This window comes from Panthera pardus, unplaced genomic scaffold, assembly GCF_024362965.1.
Source record: "Panthera pardus isolate Hobbes unplaced genomic scaffold, ASM2436296v1 HiC_scaffold_2, whole genome shotgun sequence".
Taxonomy (NCBI): Eukaryota; Metazoa; Chordata; class Mammalia; order Carnivora; family Felidae; genus Panthera; species Panthera pardus.
The window spans coordinates 94,906,220-94,933,299 of NW_026526765.1; the positions used below are offsets into that span (position 1 = coordinate 94,906,220).

The 27,080-nt window shown below is 43.8% G+C and overlaps 1 protein-coding gene and 1 long non-coding RNA gene across 2 annotated transcripts in view; one reads left to right on the forward strand and one right to left on the reverse strand.

Moving 5' to 3' along the window:
• SERINC5 (serine incorporator 5) overlaps nt 1-27,080 on the forward strand; it is a 103,176-nt gene that overhangs the window by 22,534 nt on the left and 53,562 nt on the right. The window contains exon 2 of the mRNA XM_053907245.1: nt 20,292-20,459. Within this exon, the coding sequence (XP_053763220.1) occupies nt 20,292-20,459 (168 nt within the window). The remainder of the gene's footprint in view (nt 1-20,291; nt 20,460-27,080) is intronic.
• LOC109274928 (uncharacterized) lies at nt 9,425-11,500 on the reverse strand. The gene is made up of 4 exons (XR_008423815.1): nt 11,389-11,500; nt 10,143-10,236; nt 9,970-10,056; nt 9,425-9,561 (listed from the first exon to the last, which is right to left on the reverse strand). It is a non-coding gene; the product is annotated as an uncharacterized LOC109274928 (long non-coding RNA).

Here is a 27,080-nt window from a genome sequence, read left to right on the forward strand (position 1 = left end):
CTCAGTCGGTTAAGCATCTGACTTCAGCCCGGGTCATGATCTTGGGGTCTGTGAGTTCAAGCCTCTCGTTGGCCCCTGTGCTGACAGCTCAGAGCCTGAGCCTGCTTCAAATTCTGTGTCTTCCTCTCTCTGCCCCTCCCCTGCTCATACGTTGCCTCTCTTTCTCTCTCTCTCTCAAAAATAAAATAAACATTAAAAAAAATTGAAAAAGTCATGATTTGAGGTTGTCCCCCCCCACTTCCCTGTTTCTTTTTAAAAATAATACTTAATTGTTTTTTTAACATTTATTTATTATTTATTTTTTAAGTTTATTTATTTATTTTGAGACAGAGAGAGCAGGGAAGCGGCAGAGAGAGAGAGAGAAAGAGAGAGAGAGAGAACACTCAGAGCCCGATGCGGGACTTGAACCCATGAACTCTGAGATCATGACCTGAGTGGAAATCAAGAGTCAGAGTCAGACGCTTAACTGACTGAACCACCCACGCACCCCATAATGTTTATTAATTTTGAGAGAGAGAGAAAGAGCATGTGTGTGAGTTGGGGAGAGGTGCAGAGGGAGAGGGAGAGAGAGAGAATCTTAAACAGGCTTTGTACTGAGCTTGATCACACCACCCTGGGATCATGACCTGAGCCAAAATCAAAAGTCAGATGCTCAACTGACTAAGCCACCCAGGTGTCCCTGTATGTCCCCTCACATTCTCACCAACTGTCATTATTGTCCTTTTTTTTTTTTAAATTAAAAAAAGTTAAAAAAAATTTTTTTTAAATGTTTATTTATTTTTGAGACAGAGAGAGACAAAGCATGAATGGGAGAGGGTCAGAGAGAGAGGGAGACACAGAATCTGAAGCAGGCTCCAGGCTCTGAGCTGTCAGCACAGAGCCCGACGCGGGGCTTGAACTCACGGACCGTGAGATCATGACCTGAACCAAAGTCGGACGCTTAACCAACTGAGCCACCCAGGCGCCCCTAAAAAAGTTTTTTTAAACTAGAGTCACCCTAGTGGGTATGAAGTAGCATCTCATTTTGATTTTGATTTGCATTTTCCTGATGAGCGATGATGTAGAACATCTTTTCAGGTGCTTACTAACCATTTGTATATCTTGGGAGAAATGTCTGTTCAGATCCTTTGCCCATTTCTAAACTGGGCTTTTTTTTTAAATTACTGAATTAAAAAAAATTTTTTTTTAAGTGTTCATTTCTTTTTGAGAAAGAGACAGAGTGCAGGGGAGGGTAGATAGAGGAGAGACAAACACAGAATCCAAAGCAGGCTTTAGGTTCTGAGTTGTCAGCACAAAGCCCAACATAGGGCTTAAACCCACAATACCTGAGCCAAAGTCAGACGCTTAACCGACTGAGCCACCCAGGTGCCCATTTTATTACTGAATTTTATAAGTTCTTCATATATTCTAGATACCAACTCCTTATAAGGTAGGTAATTTCAGATATTTTCTGTTACTCTGGGAGTTTCTTTTCACTTTCTTGATGATATCATTTGTAGTATAAAATATTTTAATCAATGTAGTTCAGTTTATCTATTTTTTCTCTCATTGCTTGTGCTTTTGGTTTTGTACCTAAGAAATTTTTACCTAACTCAAGGTCATGAAGATTTAGTGCTGTGTTTTGTTCTAACAGGTTCATAGTTTTCACTAATACGTTTAGGTCTTGGGTACATTTTGAGTTAATTTTAGCATATGGCATAAGAAAGGGGTCCAACTTCATTCTTTTGCATTTGCATGCCCAGTTCCAACATCATTTTTTGAAAATACTCTTTTTTTCTCCATTGAATTATCTTGACCCACTTGTCAAAAATTCATTGGACCATAAATGTTAGGATTTATTTCTGGCCTCTCAATTCAATTAATTTCTAAAAATTGACTATACATTGGAGGAATTATTCATCTGGGATTTAGACACAGTGGGACTGTCAATCAGTGGGCTGGAAATTGCAGTTTGGTGACTGGTGACTAGTCACTCTTAGATGGTTGACTCATCTCTGTGTGATCATGAGATTAAATATTACTGTGGTTTAATTATAAGTAACAAAAGGCTGTTGTTAGAGGCGTGAGAAATGATTTTCTTTGTGCAAATCACAGAATATAAATACTGCAGCAGTAGAAACTGGAGCCATTCATATATCACAGTTAAACTGCTCCTGGGTAATGGAGTTGTCAGGATTAAAGTGCACTTCCTTGCCATATGGAGCAGTAGCTGGTTCTTTATTTGATATTTTCACTTATCAAAAAATAAGTTGGGGTGCCTGGGTGGCTCAGTCGGTTGAGTGTCCAACTTCGGCTCAGGTCCTGATCTCACCATTCCTGAGTTTGAGCCCCGAGTCGGGCTCTGTGCTGATAGCTCAGAGCCTGGAGCCTGCTTCGGACTTGGTGTCTCCCTCTCTCTCTGCCCCTCGCCCGCTCGTGCTCTGTCTGTCTCTCTGTCTGAAACAAACAAAACATTAAAAAAATAAGTTAATTGGAAAATGAATTTTCATTCAGTTTTCCAAAATAATAATTTTTTAAAGCGCTATTACCTTTCTCCTTTTTAGCTTTTTTTTTTTTTTTAAGTAATCTCAACCCCCAGACATGGGTTTCAGGCTCACGACTCAGATCAAGAGTTGCATGCTCTACTGACTGCGCCAGCCAGGTGCCCCCCCTTTTATATTTTCTATATTCACCTGGTTAGGTGGTTAAGAATGCTGACTTTCTTTTTTAGTTGAAAAGGGCTGGCTTTGAAGTCACGTCTGGGTCTGGCCCTTGTTCTCACCCCTAATGAGCTGTGACCTTGGGTGACTTATTTTCTCAAGCCCAAGTATGTCATTACTACAGTGGAGATAATAATAAAAGTAACTGCCTCCTGAGTTGGGAGAGATTGTCCACATATAACAGAGCCATCAGAGCACTTGGAACTGAGTGCTGCACAAATGGGTGCAGTTGCCTTTGTTGTAATTTTTTAGATAGTTCTAACCTACCGCTCCCTGTGCTCCCACCATCCCCCAAGCCCTCTCTGGAAAACGTCGACAAACAGGAACACTGAGGGGATTCGATTTTTGGTCAGATGTGACGTTTGGGTGATGGGGCTAAGAGTGCTTGAGCTGCATGTTCCTGGAGCAGGTTGAGCTGCTGGGAGGAAGGGAACCGCTGGGAGTTTCCTTGAGCGTTGGGAAGCAAGCTGGCAACCAGGGAAGTCTTCCTAAGCGTCAGCTTCATGTTGAGTGCGAGGAAATGAGATGATAGATGCTTTGGAGTAGCTAGGTTCACATCCTAGTCCTGTAAATCTCCAAGCTTCTTCCTTTTTAAGAACACTAAGAATAATATCGGTCACTAACATTGTTGTGAGTGCTTTGAATACCTTTTCTATCCCAATAATCCCATGATGTGGGAAATACTATTATTTCTATTTTGTACATGAGGCAACCAAGGCGCAGAGTAGTTAAATAACCTTATAGTGAATGGAATGAGCGTTTATTTATTTTTTTAAGTTTATTTATTTTGAGAGAGAGTGTGTGTGACCTTGCAAGCGGGAGAGGGGCAGAGAGAGAGGGAGAGAGAGAATCTGCACTGTTAGTGTGGAGCCCAGCTCGGGGCTTGAACCCACAAACCATGAACTCATGACCTGAGCCAAAATCAAGAGTCAGTCGCTTAACCGATTGAACCACCCAGGCACCCCTGGAACGAGCATTTAATATAAGCTGCTGTAGAACACTGATTTATGTGCCAGGCACATGGGCTAATAAATAAGCACTTTAGAGGGCTGATCTCCTGTAATCCTTACAGATGTTCATCACCATAACTTTGATCATGGGGGAACTGTGTTTCGTATTGCCTCGCTGGCTAAGAGATTCTGCCTTACGTTAGGGAGCAAGTTTCTGTTGTTCACTTTTACTCTTTTATAGTGTTGACTTAAACTACAAATGTTTAATGCAGGGGAGTTCAAATTCTTATTTGTTTCTATTGATCATTTTTCAGTCTTTTTTTTTTAACTTTATTTTTGAGAGACAGAGAGAGACAGAGACGGGGTGTGAACTGGGGAAGGGCAGAGAGAAGAGGGAGACACAGAATCCAAAGCAGGCTCCAGGCTCTGAGCGGTCAGCACAGAGCTGGACATGGGGCTCAGTCCCATGAACCATGAGATCATAACCTGAGCCAAAGTTGGATGGTTAGCTGACTGAGCCACCCAGGCGCCCCTATTGATCATTTTTCAGTTATTTGCTAACTTCAAGATTGGTCGCAAAACTATTTTATTTCATGCAGTCTGAAAAGAGATGATTCCAAGATGTTAAATTAGCAAAAATTTGTTTATATGTATGTAAAATCTTCAGGTGATATGTGTAAATAAAAATATATATATATATATATGTATGGTAATTTTTATACGATCCATGATCTTGGAAGGTGGTATTTTGAGGGAAAGGGAATTTTCTGAACTTATCACTAAATTTGCTTTAAGCCTACATATAATTTTTGTTTTCTGTCTTTTGCTTTTGAATCAAGTTGTAATAGTTAATTTCCTATGTATCTTAGAAGGAGTGGAAGGTATTCTAGTATTAGCAATGGGAAAAGTGAATCATGGGACATTTTAGAAATGGACGTTTTGTACAGAATCATAATGAATGAAAATGGAAGCACCTGTAAAATTCTGTACTTACTAGTTGAAAGAAGGCAGCTAATGGTACAGGAAACTTGGATTATGGGTTGGATTCTAGACTCCCTACAAGTGCCAAGCTTGGTTTCACTCTGTTTTATGCTTAGTGTCTGCATTAAAAAAAAGTTGTTTTTTTTTTTTTAAATGTTTGTTTATTTTTGAGAGAGAGAGTGCGGGAGCAGAAGAGGGGTAGAGAGAGGGGGATAGAGAATCCAAAGTGGGCTCTGTGCTGACTGCCCAGAGGCTGATGCTGGGCTCAAACTCAAGAACCGTGAGATCACAAAGTCAAGGGTCAGACACTTACTGATCTGAATCACTCCAGGTGCCCCAGTGTCAGCATTTTTAACTGGGGCCCCAAATAATTGCTAGAAACTTTTTTTCTTTCTTTTTTTTTTTTTAAATGTTTATTCATTTTTGAGAGACAGAGAGAGACAGAGCATGAGTGGGGAAGGGGCAGAGAGAGAGGTAGACGCAGAATCCGAAGCAGGCTCCAGGCTCTGAGCTGTCAGCACAGAGCCCGACGTGGGGCTCGAACTCACGAACTGTGGTGAGATCATGACCTGAGCCAAAGTCGGGCACTCAACCGACTGAGCCACCCAGGCACCCCTAGAAACTTTTGAACATCACCTCTCTCTGTAGAACATAATTTTATCACGAGCATGTATGTCTGCAGATCTTGATGGCTGCTCCATTTTAGAGATGGCACCGGAGAAGTCTGGGTAAGTTTTAGGGCCTTGCTGACTGAGTTCATATCTCAGGACCATAGGAAATTTCCTTCACTTCTATCTGCCTCAGCTTTCTCATGTGTGACAAAATGGAATCTACCTTCTTTTTCTGTGTCTTTTGTTAAATAACAGAAATTCAACCAAGTCAATTTTAAAGATTTGGCTTTATTCATCCATTCATGAAGGGCGACATCTGATCAAGCAAATAGAGGGGAGCTCAAATGGCTAGAGAAAAGGAAAGGTTTTTAAAAGTAGACAAGGAGTGGAAAAAAGGAAATTACTAGCAGAGAATACATTTATTTAGGCAAAGTCCCCTTCCTAAGGGGAGTGGAAGGGATCTGTCAGTAAATTTCCTGGTGCTGGTCAGGAAATTCTATGTTGATTGGTTAAAGGTTACATTTCCGGGGAGTTAACACTGCAGTTGGGTTAGGTATTAAGTCTTGGTTTACTGACCTGGGGTCTTAATCTAAGTGACACCATTTTGGGCCTGTGGTTTTATTTTTACCACATGGCTACTTTACTATTTTGTCTTTCCAATACCTTTTTAGAGTCCCTATAGCTTATATAAGTTTTCATGCCAAAAAATTAAGTAATACTTTCTCATTTGTGAAAAATGGCAAAAATGCCAATGAAAAAATGGTTAAATGAGTATCTATCTTGTGAGGTTGTGAGGATGAATTGAGTCTATGCTGGGGCGCCTGGCTGGCTCAGTTGGTGGAGCATATGATTCTGGGTCTCAGGGTTGTAAGTTCGAGCCCCACATTGGGTGTAGAGATCACTTAAAAATAAAAACATCTTTAGGAAAAAAAAATACGAATCTATGCCAAGAACTTAGGACCCTGCCTGGCACCTGGAAAATACATAACACAGTTTTTTATTATTTAAAGTATTAGTATTACTACCACTGCCAGAATTTATAAGAAGAGTGAAGAATGCCTTTCAGAAACACGGGGATGCCAGAGGCTGTGTCTGTGTTCTTACACCATTGGAGCGGTGGGGGCAGATCAGGAAGATGCGGGTCCAGCGGGCTCTGCCTCAGGCCTTATGTGCATGTATCCATCTGCTTTACCGTCTCTTGATTTTATGTACCTCTGTGGGGTCAGGAGAAGGAGGCTTCAAAACCCTGCACTCCACGTCTCCTGGAGATGTGATGATGTAGCAGAACTGTTTTTGGAATCCTTCTGGTCGTTGAAATCAGAAAGTCAGTTTTCCTCATGTGTAAGATGAGGATTGTGACACTTACAACATAGGGCTCTTTTGAAGATTAAATGGAGGAATGTCACGGAAGCACCTTACTGCAGTGCCTTGATACAGAGGAAGTGTTTAAGAAATGGTGGGTAAGTATTATTTATAATGAGTACAGGGTAGAAGGATCCGGTTGCCTGAGACAGTCTCATCTTTAATTATCAGTGTTTAATAGCAGCACAGCATATAATTCTCTGCCTTAAGTTATGGAATTCTCTGCTTAAATTGTGGAACTTGCTGCAAAGTTTGTTTGCCCTTCTTGAATTCATGTGCTCCGTGCACAAACATGCTTACATATGCAACTGCATATTATACCTGCACAGGAAATAACCCTATGCTCTCAAGGCAGTATTGAAGTTATTTCAACTGCCTTTTCTAGTGTTAGCGATCTCCACTCTCTCCTTGGTGCCATCTAGGTTTTGCTGCTCATTACCCTTATCCTTGCACTGTGCACTGTGCTTATTAGAATAAGAATGAATTCCGAAAGGGATGTAACTTACCTAGGCTTTACATTCAAGTCTATAATGGGAATAATGCTACTCTGCCTGCCCATCATGTAGGGTGGTTAACAGGATAGAACAAGAGGAAGTTTGTGAAGGCATGATCCAAGTGTTACCCTTGAAAAAAAATTTATATGTATACATACATATGTATATATTTAAATGTTTCTTTTTGAGCCAGAGGGAGGGAGAAGGCAGAGAGAGAGAGAGAGAGAGAGAGAGAGAGAGAGAGAGAATATCCCAAGCAGGCTTGCACTGTCAGCTCAGAGCCCAACACAGGGCTTGAACTCATGAATGGTGAGATCATGACCTGAGCCAAAACCAAGAGTCGGGACGCTCAACCAACTGAGTCACCCAGACATCCCCAAGTGTAACCCTTTGATGGGAGTGTAAGAATGGAGTGTTTAGCCTCATGCGGGAAGTAAGTACAGGCCTCAGCAAAGAGTTCAGCCCTTGCAAGTGAATGAAGTCAGGGTACAGCCCCCTGGAACATAGAATTCACACAGTTCTGATTCCATAATAGGCCTACCTGCTGTTATAATCTTTAAAATGAAAAGAGAGGAGCACCTGCCTGGCTCGGTAGGTAGAGCTTGTGACTCTTGATCTTGGGGCCATGAGTTCAAGCCGACCATGTTGGGCATAGAGCTTACTTGAAAAAAAAAAATGAAATGAAACAAACAAAAAAAAAGAGGCAAATGCCTTCTCTTAGGTGGTAGAAATATTTTTATATTTGTCTTTGGTCTATGCCAGACATTTGGCGCTAATAAAAAAACAAATAAGCAGGCAAAATAAAACACGACCTGTCTCGCAAGCATCCTTGATGACCTCAGTTCGAAGTAGCATCTCCCTCTTGGGGGGCTGCACCATTCATTTAGCTCTCTGCCGGTCCATCTCATACCAGTTACTTCAATAAGAGTTCTTTCTCTCCTGGTAGACAATGAGCTTCTGAAATATTCAACAGATATTTACAGAGCACCTGCTTTGTTGCAGGCCTCAGGCGAGGCACTGCAGACATTGCCTAGAATGAGATGGACAGTCTTTGCTTTGATGAAATATAGAGTCTAGTGAGGGAGGCAGATTTTAACTAAATCATTCCCAAGAGACCTAATTCCAGTGTGATTAGTTTTATGAAGTTAAGACAGTTTAAGGAACTTAATCCAGCCAGTAGGATTAAGCAGGTCAGGCAGCAGCTTGGGGAAGCATTAGCCCTAGGGCTGCCATATAAGGTTGCGTAGTACTACGCAAAGGTAACCAGCTGAGAGGGAAGGTGGGAGCTGAGATGCTATGCCTGCTGGCTTGCTCATGCTGTGCCTTTTTCTAATTTCCAGAAATGCATCATGTAGAATACCAAGGGGCAGTTCCTGTTAACCGAGCCCCCCCATCTTTTCCCACCCTCCCAGCCCCCCGCAAAGGTATTACACTGATAATTAAACATTATAAAGCAGTGGGAAAAAATTGACTTAGAAGGCACCGAACTGAAGCAGAAACCCCAGTTCTTTCATTTACTGGGTGTGTCTTGGTTATTTGATCAACTTTCTCATGCATAATAGAGCTGGATAACACCATAGGGTTATGGTGAACATTAAATTCTATAACATATGTAAAGAGTTGAGTAAAGTATATGATGCACAGAATAGGTACTCACTAAATTGTGTTCGTAACAAACTTGTCAGTTGCTTATGTTAGCATTGTTTCTGTTACCCATTTTGTCCTAAGTTTTCTCAGTATTTCCCCAGTTTCTTCCTTGCCTTCTTTGGGAAGACTGGACATTGGCTAGAATTTCTGCATCACGCCTTCTTCCTTTCTAGTTGTTGAATGGGCAGCTGTATCATCAAAGGTTTAAATCTTCCGGGTTTCTCCATGTATGTCTGACAACTACTTTTTGTTTTGTTTTGTTTTTCCTGCTTTGGATTGCTTCATTTCAAGGTCTCCTGGATGCCTAAGGGTAACCTGGAATTTAGTCTGCAAAATGAGTTTTAATTTGATCAGAGCATTGACTCTCAGACTTGTTCTCGGAGTGGGGATCCTCTGTAAAGTCTGGTGTCCCTTATGGAGTATTCTGAAAAACTAGATAAGTTTTTACAGCAGAACATGATTATTATATATGGCCTATAAAATCCCAACATGTTTGTTCATGAAAAAGCAAGCTAAATATCACCTTCTGATTCCTGGTATTCCATTCCATGAATGGTTGTGATGTGTTCTTTCTGCTTGCCCTCTGCCTGTATACCTAATTAATTGAGAGTAGGTGAAGTTTCCCCAGGCCTCCTCCTGTTGCATCCACAGGACTCCTGAAACAATGCTACGGGCACCAGTGACTGTCACAGCAAAGTTTATTGCAACGAGAGGCAAGGCCGACGGATCAGGACTGACACTCTCGATCTTGATCAGAGTGCAGCCTCGAACAGCTGGGGTACAGTTTTTATAGTCGACCACATCGTCTTATCATCACCTGGGAACAGAAAAAAGAAATAGCTCCCAGATGGGGGTGGAAACAGTTCTGCCCTTAAGCCACAACCAGTTGACCTCCTTGACCCTGCCTCTGGCGCCCCTTTTAAAACAAGGCTGTTATCTCTTAGCCTACAGTGTCAACCAAAGCTGTTATTTTTCAAGGCTACAGGTTAGCCCCTACACTACAATTTAACCCTTACACTCCCACCATCACCAGCAAGTCCGGGTCCAGAAAGGTTTCTCAGTTATTTCCTACTTTATTGCCATCCTCCCTCACCCCTCAGCTTCCCACCTGGGAACTCAGGCACAGTGCTGATTCCTTGGTCTCCATGGAGGGTGGGGGTACCCACTTCACTGGCAGCCCCGCCCCAACCTGTCCCACCCCCTGGGGCTCCCTGAACAACAAGACCTTGGATTTCTCTGGTGAAGGAAGGAGGGGCGAGACAGATCTAGAATCTTCAAAAGAGCCCTCTATTTGGTCCATCACCCACTCTGCCTAGATGAGAAATGCTAGGTTTGATTGAACAAATAACAGTAATTAAGGTCCATTTTCTGAACTGCCCACCCCTGGGGCCTGTTTACCTTGTAGCCGGATAACCATTCGTTTGGTGTGTATGTCAGCCTAGCCTTGTCGGCTATTGTGTTCCATTTGATGCTGGGTAACTTCAGTCTAGAGCTGATGGAAGAGCTCTGTCTTTATAGTTTTAAAAGCAGAGGGAACACCACTCCCAATATGAGTAAGTAACTTCCTGCATTAAAAAGAATGCCCCAGGGGAATCCTCTCTCTTAGGCTCCTCTGCTCCACCTTGCACTTGGTCACATAACCAGTGCTCCGATGAGTAGAAAATAAGAAGGCAAAAGCTGGGGTAGGGGTCCCCTCTATGAGAATATTTACACTTCTGTTGGTATTTTGATAGAAAAAATGTGACTCATAGGTTCCTTCATTTGGCCCTGGTTCCTTCTGCAAATTTTAGGAACAGCAACAGGACGCGTCTCAAATTGGGGGTTGGTTGCAGGGGAGGAGTTGCACGTGTATGACACTTCTCTGCTGGTTGGTACCATCGAGGCAGCTATACTTGAAGAAAAGCATCATCATAAATGCTGCCTCGGACTTTGTGCCAGCTGGCTTTGTCGTGAGGACCAGGCTGACAAGAGGGGGTAGTGATGAAATTCGCTGGGCATCTGCACAGCACTTCAAATGAAAAAGGCAATTAACTGCAGATATTTGCTTGTGGGGGAAAGGCATACACCCATTCATTCGTTCCTCTTTATGCTAGAAGTGGGAGACAGAGATAGATTTTGAAGATGAAAGGAGAGCAGAGTTGATAAGGCTTCCTGAAGTTTTGAAGGACTGAGGAAGGGTGGAATTAATGGCGAGAAAGTTTTTTCTCAGCTGTAGGAAAGCAGTACAGCTGTTACTTCAGCTCCAAGAAAAAGCTGTTAAACCAGGAGGCTTTCATCCTGAAAGATAGAGGCAGTTAGAGGGTGGAGGGCGGCCAGTGGGAGGGACGTGAATTTACCCATGAGAAATGAGGAGTCCAGGCCAGTGTGGGCCTTTCCTCTGTCCCCCTCCTCGCTCCTGCCCCCAAGTGCTGGAGCCTTCTGGGTCCGCCCACGGGTTTTCCAAACCAGAGGTCCCACGCCTGACATTTTTGTTTCCAATTTATGTATTCATTTACGTGCAAAGAGGTTCTAGATGTCACCTTCTATTGGGCTCTTTTGTGAATCTTAAAAAGTAGGATCGAATGAAATCCTGACTGCTGGAAAACCCGACGTAGATGGCGCATACAGGTTTTTCCTTGCACAGAGCCACTGGAGCTAGACTAACCTTCACAGAGAGGCGTCTTGCCAGCGCGCGGAGGGTCAGAGGTGTCTCTTGAGTAGTGGCTTCTTTCTATGGCCTGGAAGAGGACTGGCCAGCACTAGACCCTGCACTTAGGTTGTGTGTGAGATTGGGGGTGGGGGAGGGACTTCCTGCTCTCTGTCTTCTCAGAATGGGGGGAGGGGAGAGGAAGGGAGGTACAACAGGGGACCGGGCACTTACCAGCCACAGCCTATGGCTGTTCAACAGCATTCAGTTTTGTGGCCACCCCAGGGTTAACTCATCGTGTGCCAGCCTTTCATTTTAACTGTTTTGTGATGGAAACTTTTCAAACTGTACTAGACACTTAGACCCTTACTGCCTTCTTACTGTGGTCAACAGTGTCATTTAAACCAATTTGTGGAGGGGCACCTGGGTGGCTCAGTCGGTTGAGCGAGCATCTGACTACAGCTCAGGTCATGATCTCACAGTCTGTGAGTTTGAGCCCTGCGTCGGGCTCTGTGCTGACAGCTCAGAGCCTGGAGACTGCTTCAGATTCTGTGTCTCCCTCTCTCTCTGTCCCTCCCCTGCTCATACTCTGTCTCTCTCTGTCTCAAAAATAAATAAAAACATTAAAAAAAATTTTTTTTAAACCAATTTATGGAGACTTCATTTAGTTGTTTTGAATATCCGTTAGTCTTTGGCACTATAGATACAGAAGTGTGGGATCCAAAGGCTTGTCCCTCCTCCAGATGTACTCAGTTGTCTCAAGTGGCGTGTGTTTCCTGGTCCACTGATGCTCATCACTGAATTTGTCCTTGAGCCAAATCACCTAACATTTCTGGGCCTCAGATTTCACATCAGCAACATGAGAGGACTGGACTGGACCAGAGGCTTTCACCCTAAGTGCTGGGTAGAATCTGGGGAATGCTGAATTTGACCTAAATCGACTAGAATGCAAGCTTCATGAGGAACTGTACCACCCGCCCCTGGTAGTGCCTGGTCGCCAGTAAGCATTAGGTAAATTTGGTGTATGAACACGTAAGCACATTTGTAGTATTATAGTGCATCCGTACCTTTTATACATTGGAGTTGCACAAAGGCTTCCATTTGTTGGGGAGAGGAGTGCCCTGCCAACCCACCTGAGCTCTGAGGTCACCCCCGCCCCAACTGTCTGATACGCTGAGACAGGCCTGTTTCTGTTCTCCATCCCAGAACATCCTTGCATCAGGTTGGCTCTGTGGCCTCCATCCCCAGCCTGGGAAGTGCTCTGTGACTCGGTGGAGTTTGGGGATCAGGCTGGCAGGAGGCACCTCTTGGAAGGGGTTTGGCAGATTTTTCCCCTTGCAACATAACCCCATGACAGAATTAGGCGAATTTTGGGGTTTGTGTTTCATTAATTGCTTGTTGATAAGTAGAACAAGCAGGATTTTTCCTCTCTTATTTTGATGAGAAGATTTTAAAAGTTTTAAAAAATGAACACCTCTCTTCCCATCCTACACTTACCATTTTGAATTTCAAGGTTTCATTTTCTTACACTTTTTTTTTCTTCTCCCTCCAGAACTTGCTTAACTCCTCCTTCTTAGGTCTGTTCTGCTGCCGGTATTTGTGGCTTCAGTGGGTGCAAATGAATGTTCTGCCTGCCTTGTTTGTTCCTTACTGGAAGCAAAGTACAAAGATGGCTGTAGCTTTTGGCGGGTGGGAAGTGCTTCTATGTAAGTGGTCCAGCTTTTTCCCAGGTTGCTAGGATGCTCTCCTGGGTTTGGATCTCAGGAGCTTTATTCCCAAAAGTAGTTTCCTTCCAACAGATGGATTTATCAGCCATGTTAGAGCAGGAAATGAAAACATTGCTATAAAAGAGGTATTAATCATTTGGTCCCACCCCCCTCTCATCCTTACCTCTTTCTTTAGAACCTCAAGGACCAAGGAGAATGGGGATCTAGGGAGGAGGGACATGACAGATGGACTGATGATGTGTACACCTGGCTCTTTTTTTTTTTTTTTTTCCTATCACCTTGTGCCAGGCTCTGTGTTAACTTTATATGAATTGTCTCATTTAATCTTACTAACCGTCCTTTGAAGTAGATGTTTTTATTCCCGTTTTACAAATGAGGTCATTAATACTTAGGGGGTGGTAAAGAATTGGTGCACGGCCACATAAGCAGGCAGTATTCAAGCTTGGGTGTGAACCCAGATGGCCTGACCTCATAGCTCTTGATTTTAACCCTGAAAGCTGTGGTTTGCAGCAGAAGGGGGGAGGCAATTGTTCGAGACATTTCTGATTGTCACCACTTGTGAAGGAGACAGGGAGAGTGCTCCTGGCATCTAGTGGGTAGAGGCCCAGGAGGCTGCTTAACATCCTACCGTGCACAGGACAGCACCCCAACAAAGACTTACAGGGCCCCAAAATGCCCTAGTGCTGAGTTTGACCTGCCTCCTGGGAATGTTTGTTTTCTGTTGAACTGCCAGGAAGTGGAGTTAGTTAACCTTTTAACCTTAAACATAATAGATTCTGTCCTCTGACCTACAGAACTATATCAAATGTGGTGTTTTTTAGAAGAGATATAAGTGGAGGGTGGCGTGATGGAATGAGTCAAAGAATCCAGCTGCTATCTGAGGACCGAGAACTTGATCAACTTTTTTTTTTTTAATTTTTTTTAATGTTTGTTTATTTTTGAGAGAGTGAGAGAGACAGAGCGTGAGTGGGGGAGGGGTGGAGAGAGAGACATACAGAATCTGAAGCAGGCTCCAGGCTCTAAGTGGTCAGCATAGAGCCCGATGTGGGGTTCGAACCCACGGATCACGAGATTATGACCTGAGCCAAAGTTGGAGCTCAACCGACTGAGCCACCAGGCCCCTCCCACTGTGTTTTTTGGGTGCTGAACGTAACCCTAACCTTGTGAGAAAAGAGACTCTCAGGGAGAACATTTTTGTCCAGGTACCACTGATCCCCAGAAGCCAGCGCTGGCATCGTGTGTGTTCATAGCGTGCCTGTTTCAGACTCAGTCCCTGGGTACCCAGTGCCATTTAAGGAAGAACACTGACCCTTGACAGTGCTTTTCACTGAAATGATGTTAAGGGTAGAAACCAGTATATTCTGGTATGTCGAAACCTGCGTGAGAAACTACCTGTCAGAAACTCCTTTCTGGCAAACCCCCAGAATCTGGTTCCCACGGTCATGGCCAGGATTGTAAAAAACTCGGAGTTTTAAGGGATTCTTGAACTCAAAAGAGAAAAACTTAACAATTTTATTTATTTTTGATTATTGTTATTAATTTTTTAATGTTTATTTATTTTTGAGAGAGAGAGAGAGAGAGAGCGAGTGAGCAGGGGAGGGCCAGAGAGAGAGGGAGACACAGAACTCAAAGCAAGCTTCAGGCTCTGAGCTGTTAGCACAGAGCCCGACATGGGGCCCGAACTCACGAACTGTGAGATCATGGTCTTAGCTGAAGTCCTATGCCCAACCAACCAAACCACCCAGGCACCCCGAAGAACTTAAGAATTTTAGATGAAGGAAATATAAGAGCAGATTTTTGGGTTAGGCAAATGTATAGCTTCTTGTTCAACTCCTTGAACTTTTAGGTAGTTGTTTAATTTTTGTCGTTTCATTTTTATTTGCTTCAAATTCCACCAAGTAGAGGTTTCCTTATATGTATTAAATACTAACAAATATTACAAGGGTTAAGGAATTATCACTTTTCTATTGTGGTAAAAAATAGAAAATTTACCATCTTAACCAATTTTAAAGATACAGTACAGTAGGAATTTTCTGGTTTTATCCCCCCAGTTACAGAGATGGTTCACTCTGGCTTTTCTCTCTCATATAGCTAAATTAGTAGTTTTCTTTTACTTATTGGCTGATTAAATTAATAAGTATTTGAATGTTTACCACCTGTGAGAACAGAAACTTTGTTTTGTTTTCTTCCAAAATAGAAACGTGTTGTCATGTTTTTCTAATTAGAAGCTATGTGCTTGTTGCAAAGAGCTTAGAAAATACAGAAAAACATAGTTAACTCCTAATCCTACAGGTCTATTAATGACTGTTGCCATATTGGTATATCCTTTCAGATTTTTTTTTTTTTGCTATTGTTACTGCCCTAGGTCTGGGTATGTTGTTACCTCAAATGCTATCATACTCTATATTGTTGTGTGTTATTTATTTTCAGTTAATACATTGTGTATATCTTTCCATGGCAATAAATTTTTCTGTATCTACTATATAATCATTGTGGTGGGTTCATTGAATTCAGTGATGTGAATGTACCATAATTTCAGTGGCTAGTACTCTTTCATTGAACATCCAGGTTTCCTTTATCTCTCCAAAATGGCACGTAGACGGTTGTTCTTAACACATATCTTTGTATTCTTGCTTAGCGAGGGAAGAAAAAGGTCTCTTGTTTTAATTGCTTCATTCCCAGGAACTAATGCTGTGCATAGTAGGTTTGTAGTATAATAAATATTAGTTGAGTGAATGAATGGCTTAGTTATTTCCATAGGATTGGGAATAGGGCTTTTAACGTGGGGTAGGACGCGGTGGTTCAGGGAGCTTGGTGATTGGGGGTGTTGAGCTGCTTGGGACAGGGCTGTATTTAAGCGGGATCATTCAGGTCCACTGAGGCCAGAGATTGCCTGCGAGAGCGAAAGGGGCACAGAGAAGGAGATGCCTTCTTCAGATATTTGTTGAATGCTTACTGTACACCCAAGGGCAGGCAAGAAAAAGCGCTTCCTGTCTTGCTGCCTCCTTCCCACGCAGCCAGCTTCCCTTTTGTAGGGATCCAAAGTTTCAGGCCAGCGTTGTCTGTCCTGCTCACCCTCGCTTGCCAGCAGCAAGGAGAGACAACCAGATTCAAATTCAGGCTCCCCCACTCATCAGCCTTCTGACCTTAGGTTGCCTAACCCCTCTGAGCCCCTGTCTCGGCTCTGTAACTTTGGGGTGACAAAACAGCTAATAATACTATTTGTGCCTTGCAGCAAGTAAGAGATCAATAAGTGTTAGCTATTGTTAGCTAATATGATAAATTAAATAAGCTTTAGTAAATTGCCCTATGTTCTTTTGTATGGGAGAAATCCACTGTAAGCCCCAACCCAATTTACTAATGCAATTGTAGCATGGTTGAGTTTCCGACAGCAGGATCATTTTGTGTGTTAGGGACTACCTGCCAAGTGTATTTGTTCTTTGGGGAGCTCCTCCTTTATTGAGCAGAGGGAGCTGCGTGTTCTTGACCTCCTAGTTTTCAAGTTTTACCATTCCCTTGCACAGCTACCACTAAAGGACAGCACGTGGCCCCATGCTGGCAGGAATTGAAATTTACCACTACCTCTGCCTTCTAGTAGTAGTGAGAGATGTGTACAAGTTTGGTGGGAAGCTGTTTTTGCACTTGGAGCCTGGAGAATGAGCGGCAAAATGTTGGTTGGGGGCTCTAAAACTTAAATAAATATTGCTTGTCAAAGTGGAATCAGTTGATTATCTCTCTGCTAACCCCCGGTGATTCATAGGGGGTTAAACCTAAAGCCTAAAACCTCCAAAGAGAAGGAAGGAAAGCAGGCTGTGACATTGTATGTGAAGTATTGTATATTACCAAAAGATGTGGAAATCCAAATTTAGTTAAAGGATAGAGAACGCTTTTTACCTGAATTAAAAAAAAAAGGGGGTGCCTGGGTGGCTCAGTCGGTTAAGCGTCCGACTTCGGCTCAGGTCATGATCTCACAGTTCGTGAGTTCGAGCCCCGCATCGGGCTCTGTGCTGACCACTCAGAGCCTGGAGCCTGCTTCACATTCTGTGTCTCCCTCTCTCTCTGCCCCTTCCCTGCTCGTGCTGTGTCTCTCTCTGTCTCAAAAATAAATAAACATTAAAAAAAATTAAAAAAAAAAAATGAACCTGGAGCGCCTGGGAGGCTCAGTCCTCCAACTTCGGCTTAGGTCACGATCTCACCAGTTGTGAGTTTGAGCCCGGTGTCAGGCTCTGCGCTGACAACTCAGAGCCTGGAGCCTGCTTCAGATTCTGTGTCTCCCTCTCTCTCTGCCCCTTCCCTGCTCACATTCTGTCTCTCTCTCAAAAATAAATAAACATAATAAAACCCAGTTTTATCCTTTAATGTTTTTCTTCTATTTCTTTGATGTTATAAGCCCTGCAGCATGCTTAGGAACACCTGGGTTCTGCTTTTCACAGCTTCAACAGCTTCAGTATTTGGGGAACTTCCCTACTGCTGCCCCCTCTCTCTCCACCGTTTATTAAGGGACAGTATTAGAATTATTGTAGTTAACAGAAGTCTCTGATGTCTTTCCTGCATTCTGCTAGGGCTCCCATATTTCCGAGTTGGGAAAACCAACTGAATGACAGTTGGTGTCAGGTCAAGATTTCTTTCTTTTTGCAGTTGGGACTTAGTTTAGACAAACCAAAGCCAACTTGGCTATCCAGAACTCTCAAGGAGTAAGTCCTTTTGAATGAAGGTTTTCCACATTGCTTAGGGATTTACATGCTCCTAAACTAAAGCAGTGGAAGTAAAACATGTGACCCTCTTTGGAATGGTTCTTGTGGCAGAAGTATCCTTCTTTGCCTTCCCAAGAGGAATGAAGGGGACGTGGTGAATGAGTTCTCACAGTGCCCTGTGAGCTATCCCCTGAATGCACAGGCCCCAAGCAAGTGCTGCTCACTTGCTCTAGTGGGAGGGCTCCAGTTGAAATGTTAGGTGTGTGTATATATACACACAGATACACTCACACATGTATATGTATGTTTTAAAAAACATCATAGCACTATATAGAGTGAAAGTGAAATGAGAAAAGTTTGAAAAGTCAAATCCATACAATGATACATGACTTTAATGATAGGATAGGAGTATTCTAAGTAAGCAGTATGATTTTCATTTCACACTTTGCATGATCACATTTCTTTTGTTACTATTTGCCTTTGAATAATAACAAATAATATATAAAATAATTTATATAAATATATATAATAAACATGATATAAATAGAATATATATGTATATATATTTATATATACACATCAAATCCATTTATTTTCCCCCTTCTGTGGAGATGGTTTAAATGTTGATTGTACTATGGGAATGTTCTATCATGGGAAGGATTAACTGCTTTAAAAATATTTCTTTTGGGGCACCTGGGTGGCTCAGTCGGTTAAGTGGCCGACTTCGGCTCAGGTCATGATCTCACGGTCCATGAGTTCAAGCCCCTCGTCGGGCTCTGTGCTGACAGCTCAGAGCCTGGAGCCCGTTTCAGATTCTGTGTCTCCCTCTCTCTCTGACCCTCCCCTGCTCATGCTCTGTCTCTCTCTGTCTCAAAAATAAATAAACGTTAAAAAATAAAAATATTTCTTTTGGGGCACCTGGGTGGCTCAGTTGGTTAAGCGTCTGACTTTAGCTCAGGTCATGATCTTGCGATCTGTGGGTTCGAGCCTCGTGTCGGGTTCTGTGCTACAGCTCAGAGCCTGGAGCCTGCTTTGGATTCTGTGTCTCCCTCTTTCTGCTCCTCCCCTACTCGTGCTCTGTCTCTCTCTCAAAAATGAAACAAACATTAAAAAATTAAAAGAAAATAAAAGTATTTCCTTTCCCAAATAGAATAAATATCCTACTGCATTTGAATTTGAAATGCAGTCAGTAAGACTGGTTATTTAAGACCATAGAACTAAAAAAAGTTAGCAGGCAACGAAGGAGACAATTGGGAAAGAATTTGGGAGGCAAGGAGGAGGAAGGCAAGGCCCAGAGAAAAGGCAGCCCTGCCAGTGGGAGGACCCCATACAAGCAGTAGTGTTAGATTTCACCCGTGTGATCTGTTAGCGCCGCCTGAGTAGAGTAGCTTATCTTACAAAGCAGCCTAGTCTTAGGATGCCAGAAGAGTCTTGCGAGGAAGATGGTTTGGAAAGCAATGTAAGATGGAGAGAGCCCATTATAAGCGTGTGAAATGATGAAATACTACACAAAGTGCTCAAACAGTGGTGTTACTGGACAGAGAACCCGTTCTGAACTCTGGTTTGGCTGCTCGCCTCTCAAAAATCAATACTTGAGAGACAGGTGATGGTGGGAAAGGAGAGGTTGGCATTACTGAGGAAGCCAGCAGCCTCGGAAGATGGTGGACTAAGGTCCCAAAGATCATCTTCTCGTCCAGGCGAAGCCGGAGGGTTTTAAAGAGGAAAGTGTGAGACACTGGGGTTGGGGGTGGGCTACCTGGAGGAGAAGGTGGTGCCCAGGCATTTAGTCTGCATATGCCGACATGACCCTCATCAGGCTTGCGGGCACCAGCAGCAGCTATTTTCAGTCATCAGGACTTCTCTTCTGGGCAAGACTGGTCCTTCTCTCCTCAAGGCCAGTGGTCTGCAGATCTCAAGGAAAGTAAGTGAGTTTGGTTCACTCAGACCAAGGGAGTGCATAAGCTTAATGCTGGTTAAGCCCTAAGACCTATTGGAGTGGTGTTACAAAGGCAGTTTCCTGCAGTAAATGAAGTAAGATGTGATTATAGCCTCTTGTCTGATACCTATGATCTCTTCCCATTGGCAGATGAGATGTTTACAGTGTGATGCTTGTTTTCAAACCATTGCAGGGTCCTGAAGTGCCTTCCAAATCATCACCAAGAGATAGAATTTTTAGGTTTTAGACTTCTTCTCTTACTCCTTAGCTGATCCCTGAAATCTTTGTTTCCCCTCAGAGAATGATTATAGTGCTTCAGGTGAACTGTGACTTTTCTTTTTTAATGATTGGGCATCTCCCACGCCACAGTCCCTTCTTTTTATTAAAGACAATATCAGACCAATTCTGGTGAAAGCTTCATTTGCACACTAAACTGTTACTGCACGTTCTGTAGGCAAGATGGCTCAGAAGACTGATAGCCTGGGAGGTCGACCTGCAGCGGTCTGGGGTTAATGGGTCCGTAAATGAATGGCTCTAAGAGGATGTTTTGTGTTCCTTTCCTAGTTGGCCTGCTGCTGTGGGTCCGCTGGCTGCTCCCTCTGCTGTGACTGCTGCCCCAAGATCCGACAGTCCCGGAGCACCCGCTTCATGTATGCGTTGTACTTCATTCTGGTCGTCCTTCTCTGCTGCATCATGATGTCAAAAACTGTAGCTAATGAAATGAAGGAGCATGTAAGTCTGCCTCATCCTCCCTCCCTTCTTTTCTTTTCTTTTCTTTTCTTTTCTTTTCTTTTCTTTTCTTTTCTTTTCTTTTTCTTTTTCTTTTTCTTTTTCTTTTTCTTTTTCTTTTCTTTCTTTAATGCTTTGGATTTATTTATTTTGACAGAGAGATTTAGAGCATAAGCGGGGGAGGGGGGGGCAGAGAGAGAGGGAGAGAGAGAGAGAATCCCAAGCAGGCTCCATGCTGTCAGCACAGAGCCCGATGCCAGGCTCAAACCCACAAGCTGTGAGATCATGACCTGAACCGAAATCAAGAGTCGGACGCCTAACCGACTGAGCCACTCAGGCGCCGTGGCCTCTTTTGAACTCTTCTCATTTGATGATGATTGGTGAGGGTGTGTGGGAAAACTTTCCCTGTAAAGGATGGGGGCCCAGCCACGCTGGTGTGGGTAGAGGTATACTCATTATCTCCAGACCTTCCTGAAGCCTCTTCAGTGCTTTCCTGCCAAGCAAGGGAACCATTCAAAGTCTTGAACTTTAGCAGTAGAACAGATACAGTCTGTTCTTTGGTGTATTGTGTGTTCGGTCTATGCCTTGTTTATAACTGTTCCTCCTAGATGTACAGTCTTTTCTTGTAGACTTGGTACTTTTCCCTTGTTGTAAGGATGGCTTCCAGTGTCTCAAGTAGCAGCTGTTATAATAAACTCTATTTGGCCTACTTGGGAAGCCTGATAAAGCTTAGAAAATTCCACAGATGATGAGGAGTGGGCAGTAGGGCGATTTTTACTTTGCTGACATGTCATTTGTGGTTCGGGTGTCTCCAAGGGTGAGGAGTGGATTTTTAGACATTTCTTGGGCAATGTATGCAGAAGTAGGCCTGGTTTGTGATGCTGATGAAGCAGGGCGTTTTCCTGGACTTTCCCCATAGAAGGCATTTTAATCAGCCAGATGACAGGGGCACGTGTTGGGGTTTTTGAGGGAGCCCAGTAAATAACATTTCCCCTCTTAGTCTCTAAACAAATAGGCAAAAAAGACCGAAGTGTCAGTAGATAGATGCCAGACATCACCCTCTGTCCCTCATAAAGCTCATATGAGAGAGTATGGCTTGAATCTGCAGAGAAGTGGGCCTCTTAGTACTGAACCCTAAAACAAGTTAGACTTTTCCACTGAGGGAGCCTACCCAGGCGCCAGTCCCCCTAGGCTGGGCCATACTTCCCCTGCAGAGATACAATTTCCCGAGAAGAGTGGCAGGGGCACTCTTTGCCAGGGGCAGCTCTTGTCTAAGGGAAAGGGGGAGAGCAAAGGCTAGCTATCCAAACCCAATTTTCCTGGGGCCCAGCAGAATGAGGAGGGGGAGAAGGCTAGGGCCAGCACTCTGTTGGAACCCCACCACCGTGGAGACGCCATCACCAGGAACAACTCCCGAGCAAGTGTCTCTTTTCCCCAACCTCATGCTGAAGCTACAGGCTATCTTAACTATACTCTCAGTGTAATGCCCCCGATTTCGAATCCGAGAGACCACCAAGGAGCCGATACCGATGGAAACGCACGAGGGTTTATTTGCAAGCTCAGCTTGTGCCCAAGTATACCCGACACAGCGGAGCAGGGACTTGGACCCCTAGGTTAAGAGGTGTAGCAGTTTTATAGGGGCCAGTGGCCAATGAGATTGTAACACACACAGAAAGTTGCATAGTCATGTCGGTCCACACGCAGGTGGCCAATTGAATTACAATTTACCCTATAGTTTGAACTAGCCTATCACTCTGGTCGGAATTGGCACGCAAGTTTGGCGGGCAAAAGGTGGGGTTTAAGAATTGGTGTGCAAGTTTTGCAGGCAAAAGGTGGGGTTTACATTCTTTGGCAGTTAGGGGTTCCGCATTCCTATATGAGCCGGTTTCCAGTAAGGGTGTGCTCAGCGGCTTGACTAGGGTGGGGGAGTGTCTTAAGCAATAAGTAGGTCATGTGGGGGTTATACATGAGATGGTGGGTGTAGCACAAAATGGAGTTAGTCTTGCTCTGCTTGTCCAGGGGTAGGGGATTTTTGTTAAATTCCTTGGGTCCCACATCAGGAGATTCAGAACAACCATTTCCTTAGAAACACTCGACATATTCTTATCCATTAGGCTCTCTGAAGTTTTCTGTTGTGCATTACTTTTTTTTTTTAATTTTAATTTTTTATTTTTTAAAATTTACATCCAAATTAGTTAGCATATAGTGCAACAATGATTTCAGGAGTAGATTCCTTAATGCCCCTTGGCCATTTAGCCCATCCCTCCTCCCACAACCCCTCCAGTAACCCTCTGTTTGTTCTCCATATTTATGAGTCTCTTCTGTTTTGTCCCCCTCCCTGTTTTTATATTATTTTTGTTTCCCTTCCCTTATGTTCATCTGTTTTGTCTCTTAAAGTCCTCATATGAGTGAAATCATATGATTTTTGTCTTTCTCTGACTAATTTCATTTAGCATAATACCCTCTAATTCCATTAGTTGTAAATGGCAAGATTTCATTCTTTTTGATTGTCAAGTAATACTCCATTATATATACACACACACACACACACACACACATACATATACATATATATATACACACACACACCACGTCTTCTTTATCCATTCATCCATCGATGGACATTTGGGCTCTTTCCATACTTTGGCTATTGCTGATAGTGCTGCTATAAACATGGGGGTGCATGTGTCCCTTCGAAACAGCACACCTGTATCCCTTGGATAAATGCCTAGTAGTGCAATTGCTGGGTCATAGGGTCGTTCTATTTTTAGTTTTTTGAGGAACCTCCATACTGTGTTCCAGAGTGGCTGCACCAGCTTGCATTCCCATTGGGCATTGCTTTTATAATTGCGAATGTATGGTCTGGAATTTGGGGAAACTACTGTCAAAACCTGTGACACTGCACTTCTCCCCTGATTACTTTAATTTTTTTTTTTTAATGTTTATTTTTGAGAGAGAGAGAGAGAGAGAGAGAGAGAGCAAGGGAGGGTCAGGAGAGAGGGAAACACAGAATCCATAGCAGGTTCCAGGCTCGAGATGTCAGCACAGAGCCTGATGCGGGGCTCGAACTCATGAACCATGAGATCATGACCTGAGCCAAAGTCAGATGCTTAACCCCTGAGCCACCCAGCTGCTCCGTGCTTTAAACATTGGATGTCTCCTCAGTAAGGCACTGCAGTGGGAACTCTGGAACATTCAAACTTGTGAGAAATGGAGCTTATCATCCATCAGTCATCTGAGGCATAGAACAAGGGGGAAATTAGTCAGTGCCATATGAGAGGATGCATGAAGCACTTTGGAAATTTGGAGGTGGGGAGACCCAGAGCTAAGACTGCCTCGTTAGGCTACATCAGGCTGTACTGCACCTTAGTGGTAGTTAACCACCAATTGTCTTCCGCATACCATGGTTTTCTCTTGTATGTTTGTGGCAGGACGTTTGAGAGGAGGAAAACTGAAAGGGCATTTCATCTCCCTTTTATTACCTTTGTTTTTCAGGTAACTTCATATTCTCTTTGTAAATTCAGCAAGCATCGGTTTGAGGATCCATTGTGGTTGTGATAGGAATTCTCAGCGTGCGTCGGTTGTCTGTGGTGCATTTCCAGCCCTTAAGAAGTTTTCAGTCTTGGTAGAATTTAGCTTTGGATCCAAGAAACAAAACCTGAAAGTATACAAATGTGTAGTGGTGAACCCATGAGCAGCATTACTGGAGGTAGGGTTCATTTGGGAGCCACCGGTATACATTTTAGGACATGACTTTCTTTTTTTAAATTTAATTTTATTTTAGAGAGAGAGGGTACAAGTGGGTGAGAGGGGCAGAGAGAGAGAGAGAGAGAGAGAGAGAGAGAGAGAATCTTAAGCAGCTCCATGCTCATGAGATCATGACCTCAGCTGAAATCCAGAGTCAGATGCTCCACCAAGTAAGTCACTGAGGCCCCCCCCTAGGATATAACTTTCATAATACTAATTTTAATATTTGATTGCCATCCAACTAACCTGCCCCATGAAATAGTCCCTGACAACTCCAGCTAGCATGTATGGTTTCTAAGTGTTGGTAGAACATTTAAGAAACAGAAAGCATTTCACTAAGGGAGTGGTATCACTAAGGGAGGCTTCATGGAAGTGACTTGTGTGAGAATAATGAGTACTTTAATTGCTAATATTTATTGGGTAATACCACGCATCAGGTTTTATTCTGAGCATTTTACCTGAATTATCTCGGTTCATCACTGCTGCACTCAGCTAAGCATTATTCCTGCCTTACATATGAGGAAACTGAGGCATTGCATCCTTTAAGTACCTTATCCGAGGTCTCCAGCTCTAAGGGGTACAGTTGGGATTTGAACCCAGGCTGAATGCGTTCTTAGTGATTGGCTGTGTAGGTTGACAGGAGGGAAGAGAACAAGGACGAGGCACGTGTAGAAGGACAGAGATGAGACATGGGGAGGTAAAATGACCTTGCGGGAATTTTATTGCCAAAGTTAGGCATTTGACCGTGGTCTGATGGCCAGTTGGAAGCTATTATCAATTCTTGAGTAAGAGTATGTCCTTGTCAAAACAGATGGATATTTAGGGAGGTGAGCCCAGCAGTTCTTTGTATGTACAGTGTGATTTGGGGTCATTGCAGAGGGAGGGACGGAGGAAGGGAGAGAGCGAGAGGGAGAAGGGGCCGCCCGGACACCTCACACTGGCTCTTGTAAATGTTTCTATGCCTGTCTCCTGAATGTACTTCTTTAAAAATGGTTTGGCTGGGCTTTCTGCATAAGGAATGAGGTCCCTGTGGGCGAAACCAATCCTTTTCCATCTTTAGGGCTTCATATGGGCAGGCCAGCTGGTCACAAAGTCAGCTTGTTTGCAGCCTATAGAGTAGAGGCTGACCTCATCCTCAGGCGATGCTTGAGGGCGGGCGTTGAAAGGTCCCCTTGTGGGGACACACACTGGGCTTCTGCTGCAGTCCTTCCCCCGCTTTTGTTGGACTGTGGTAACGTTTGAGGATGTGACTGGAAGAGGAGAAAGCATGTGTGCTTGTAACTGCCCAGATGGGAGTGTATAATTGCCTCCCACCCGGTATTCTCACCTTTATGTGCAGGGGACGGGGGCTGCTGGGGTTAAGAACACGAGGGCAGCCTTCCTATTCAGTTGTTTTCAGTGTTTGCCTTGGTTTCAAAAGGTGGCCTGTGTTTAAAATTGAGCAAGAGGGAACTGCAGGGAGCCGCGGGGCCGCACTTATGCTGCCTTGTGTCACTAGGCAAACTCCTCTTTCCCGTGAGAACTTGGGCTCAGAGGAAACTGCTGTGCTGGTGGAGTGGGGCGTGACTTCTGTCTTCTCCTGGAGCATGGTTCCCATCTTAAATGGAGGAGCCATTTTACTGCAGGACATTCATGTCATTAGGCATGTAATTCAAGCAGGTATGGTCTTGAGATACTTGATGCCTAGGGGATTAAAAATCCATTTCAGAATGTAGGATGACCAAAAAAACCCCCACAAAACAACTCCCAAATGGGGAGGGTAGCTATTTTGAGAGAGATTTAAGTCTGCCGACCTGCACCACTAAATCAAGATGGAACTTCTCTGGAAGCAAATAATGACACTTTGAGGTTTTGACCCCCCTGTAATCTGCACTGGCTCCCCCCCCCATTTTTTTTTTTTTTTTTTTTACATTTATTTATTTTTGAGAGACAGAGAGCACAAGCAGGGGAGGGGCAGAGAGAGAGGGAGACACAGAATCCAAAGCAGGCTCAAGGCTCTGAGCTGTCAGCATAGAGCCTGATGTGGGGCTCAAACCCATGAACCATGAGATCATGACCTGAGCCGAAGTCGGACGCTTAACCGACTAAGCCACCCAGGTGCCCCTCCCCCCACCTTCAATAAATGTTTATTCACTTTTGAGAAAGTGTGAGCAGAGGAGGGGCAGTGAATGGGGGACAGAGGATCTGAAGCAGGCTCTGTGATCATCACCTGAGCCGAAGTTGTACGCTTAACTAACTGAGCCAGCCTCCCAGGTGCCTAGGTGCCTCTGCTGTTTTTTTTCTTTCTTTCTTTCTTTCTTTCTTTCTTTCTTTCTTTCTTTCTTTCTTTCTTTCTTTCTTTCTTTTTTTTTTTTTTTTAATTTTTAAAAGTTCTTTTTTTTCCCTTAATTTGAAAGAGAGAAAGAGAGAGAGCGCATGCAAGCAGGGGATGGGGCAGAGGCAGAGGGAGAGAGAGAATCTCAAGCAGGCTCTACATTCAGTATGGGGACCAATGTGGGGCTAGATCCCATGACCCTGGGATCATGACATGAGCTGAAATCAAGAGATGCTCAGTCTGCTAAGCCACCCAGGCGCCTCTGCACTGGCATTTTGAGAGGGACAAGAAAGAGAGGTTCTTGTTTCCTGTGGAGGAGGGGCCTCTGAAACCAAACGTACATTGGAGAAGGAAGGACAGGTGATTGATATGGCCCTCAGGCCTTCTTCCCTCTGAGCTCAGTGAGCCAGGCCAAGTAGGAAGAGCCCTAAATGCACCTGACCAGAAACTTCTTAGGTCCTTTCCTTCACTCCCATCTTATGTTATCACCACACTGCTCTAATCCTTGAGATGGGCGGTAGGTCAGTACCTGAGATGGCTGGACCTTTGCATTTTTTTTTCTT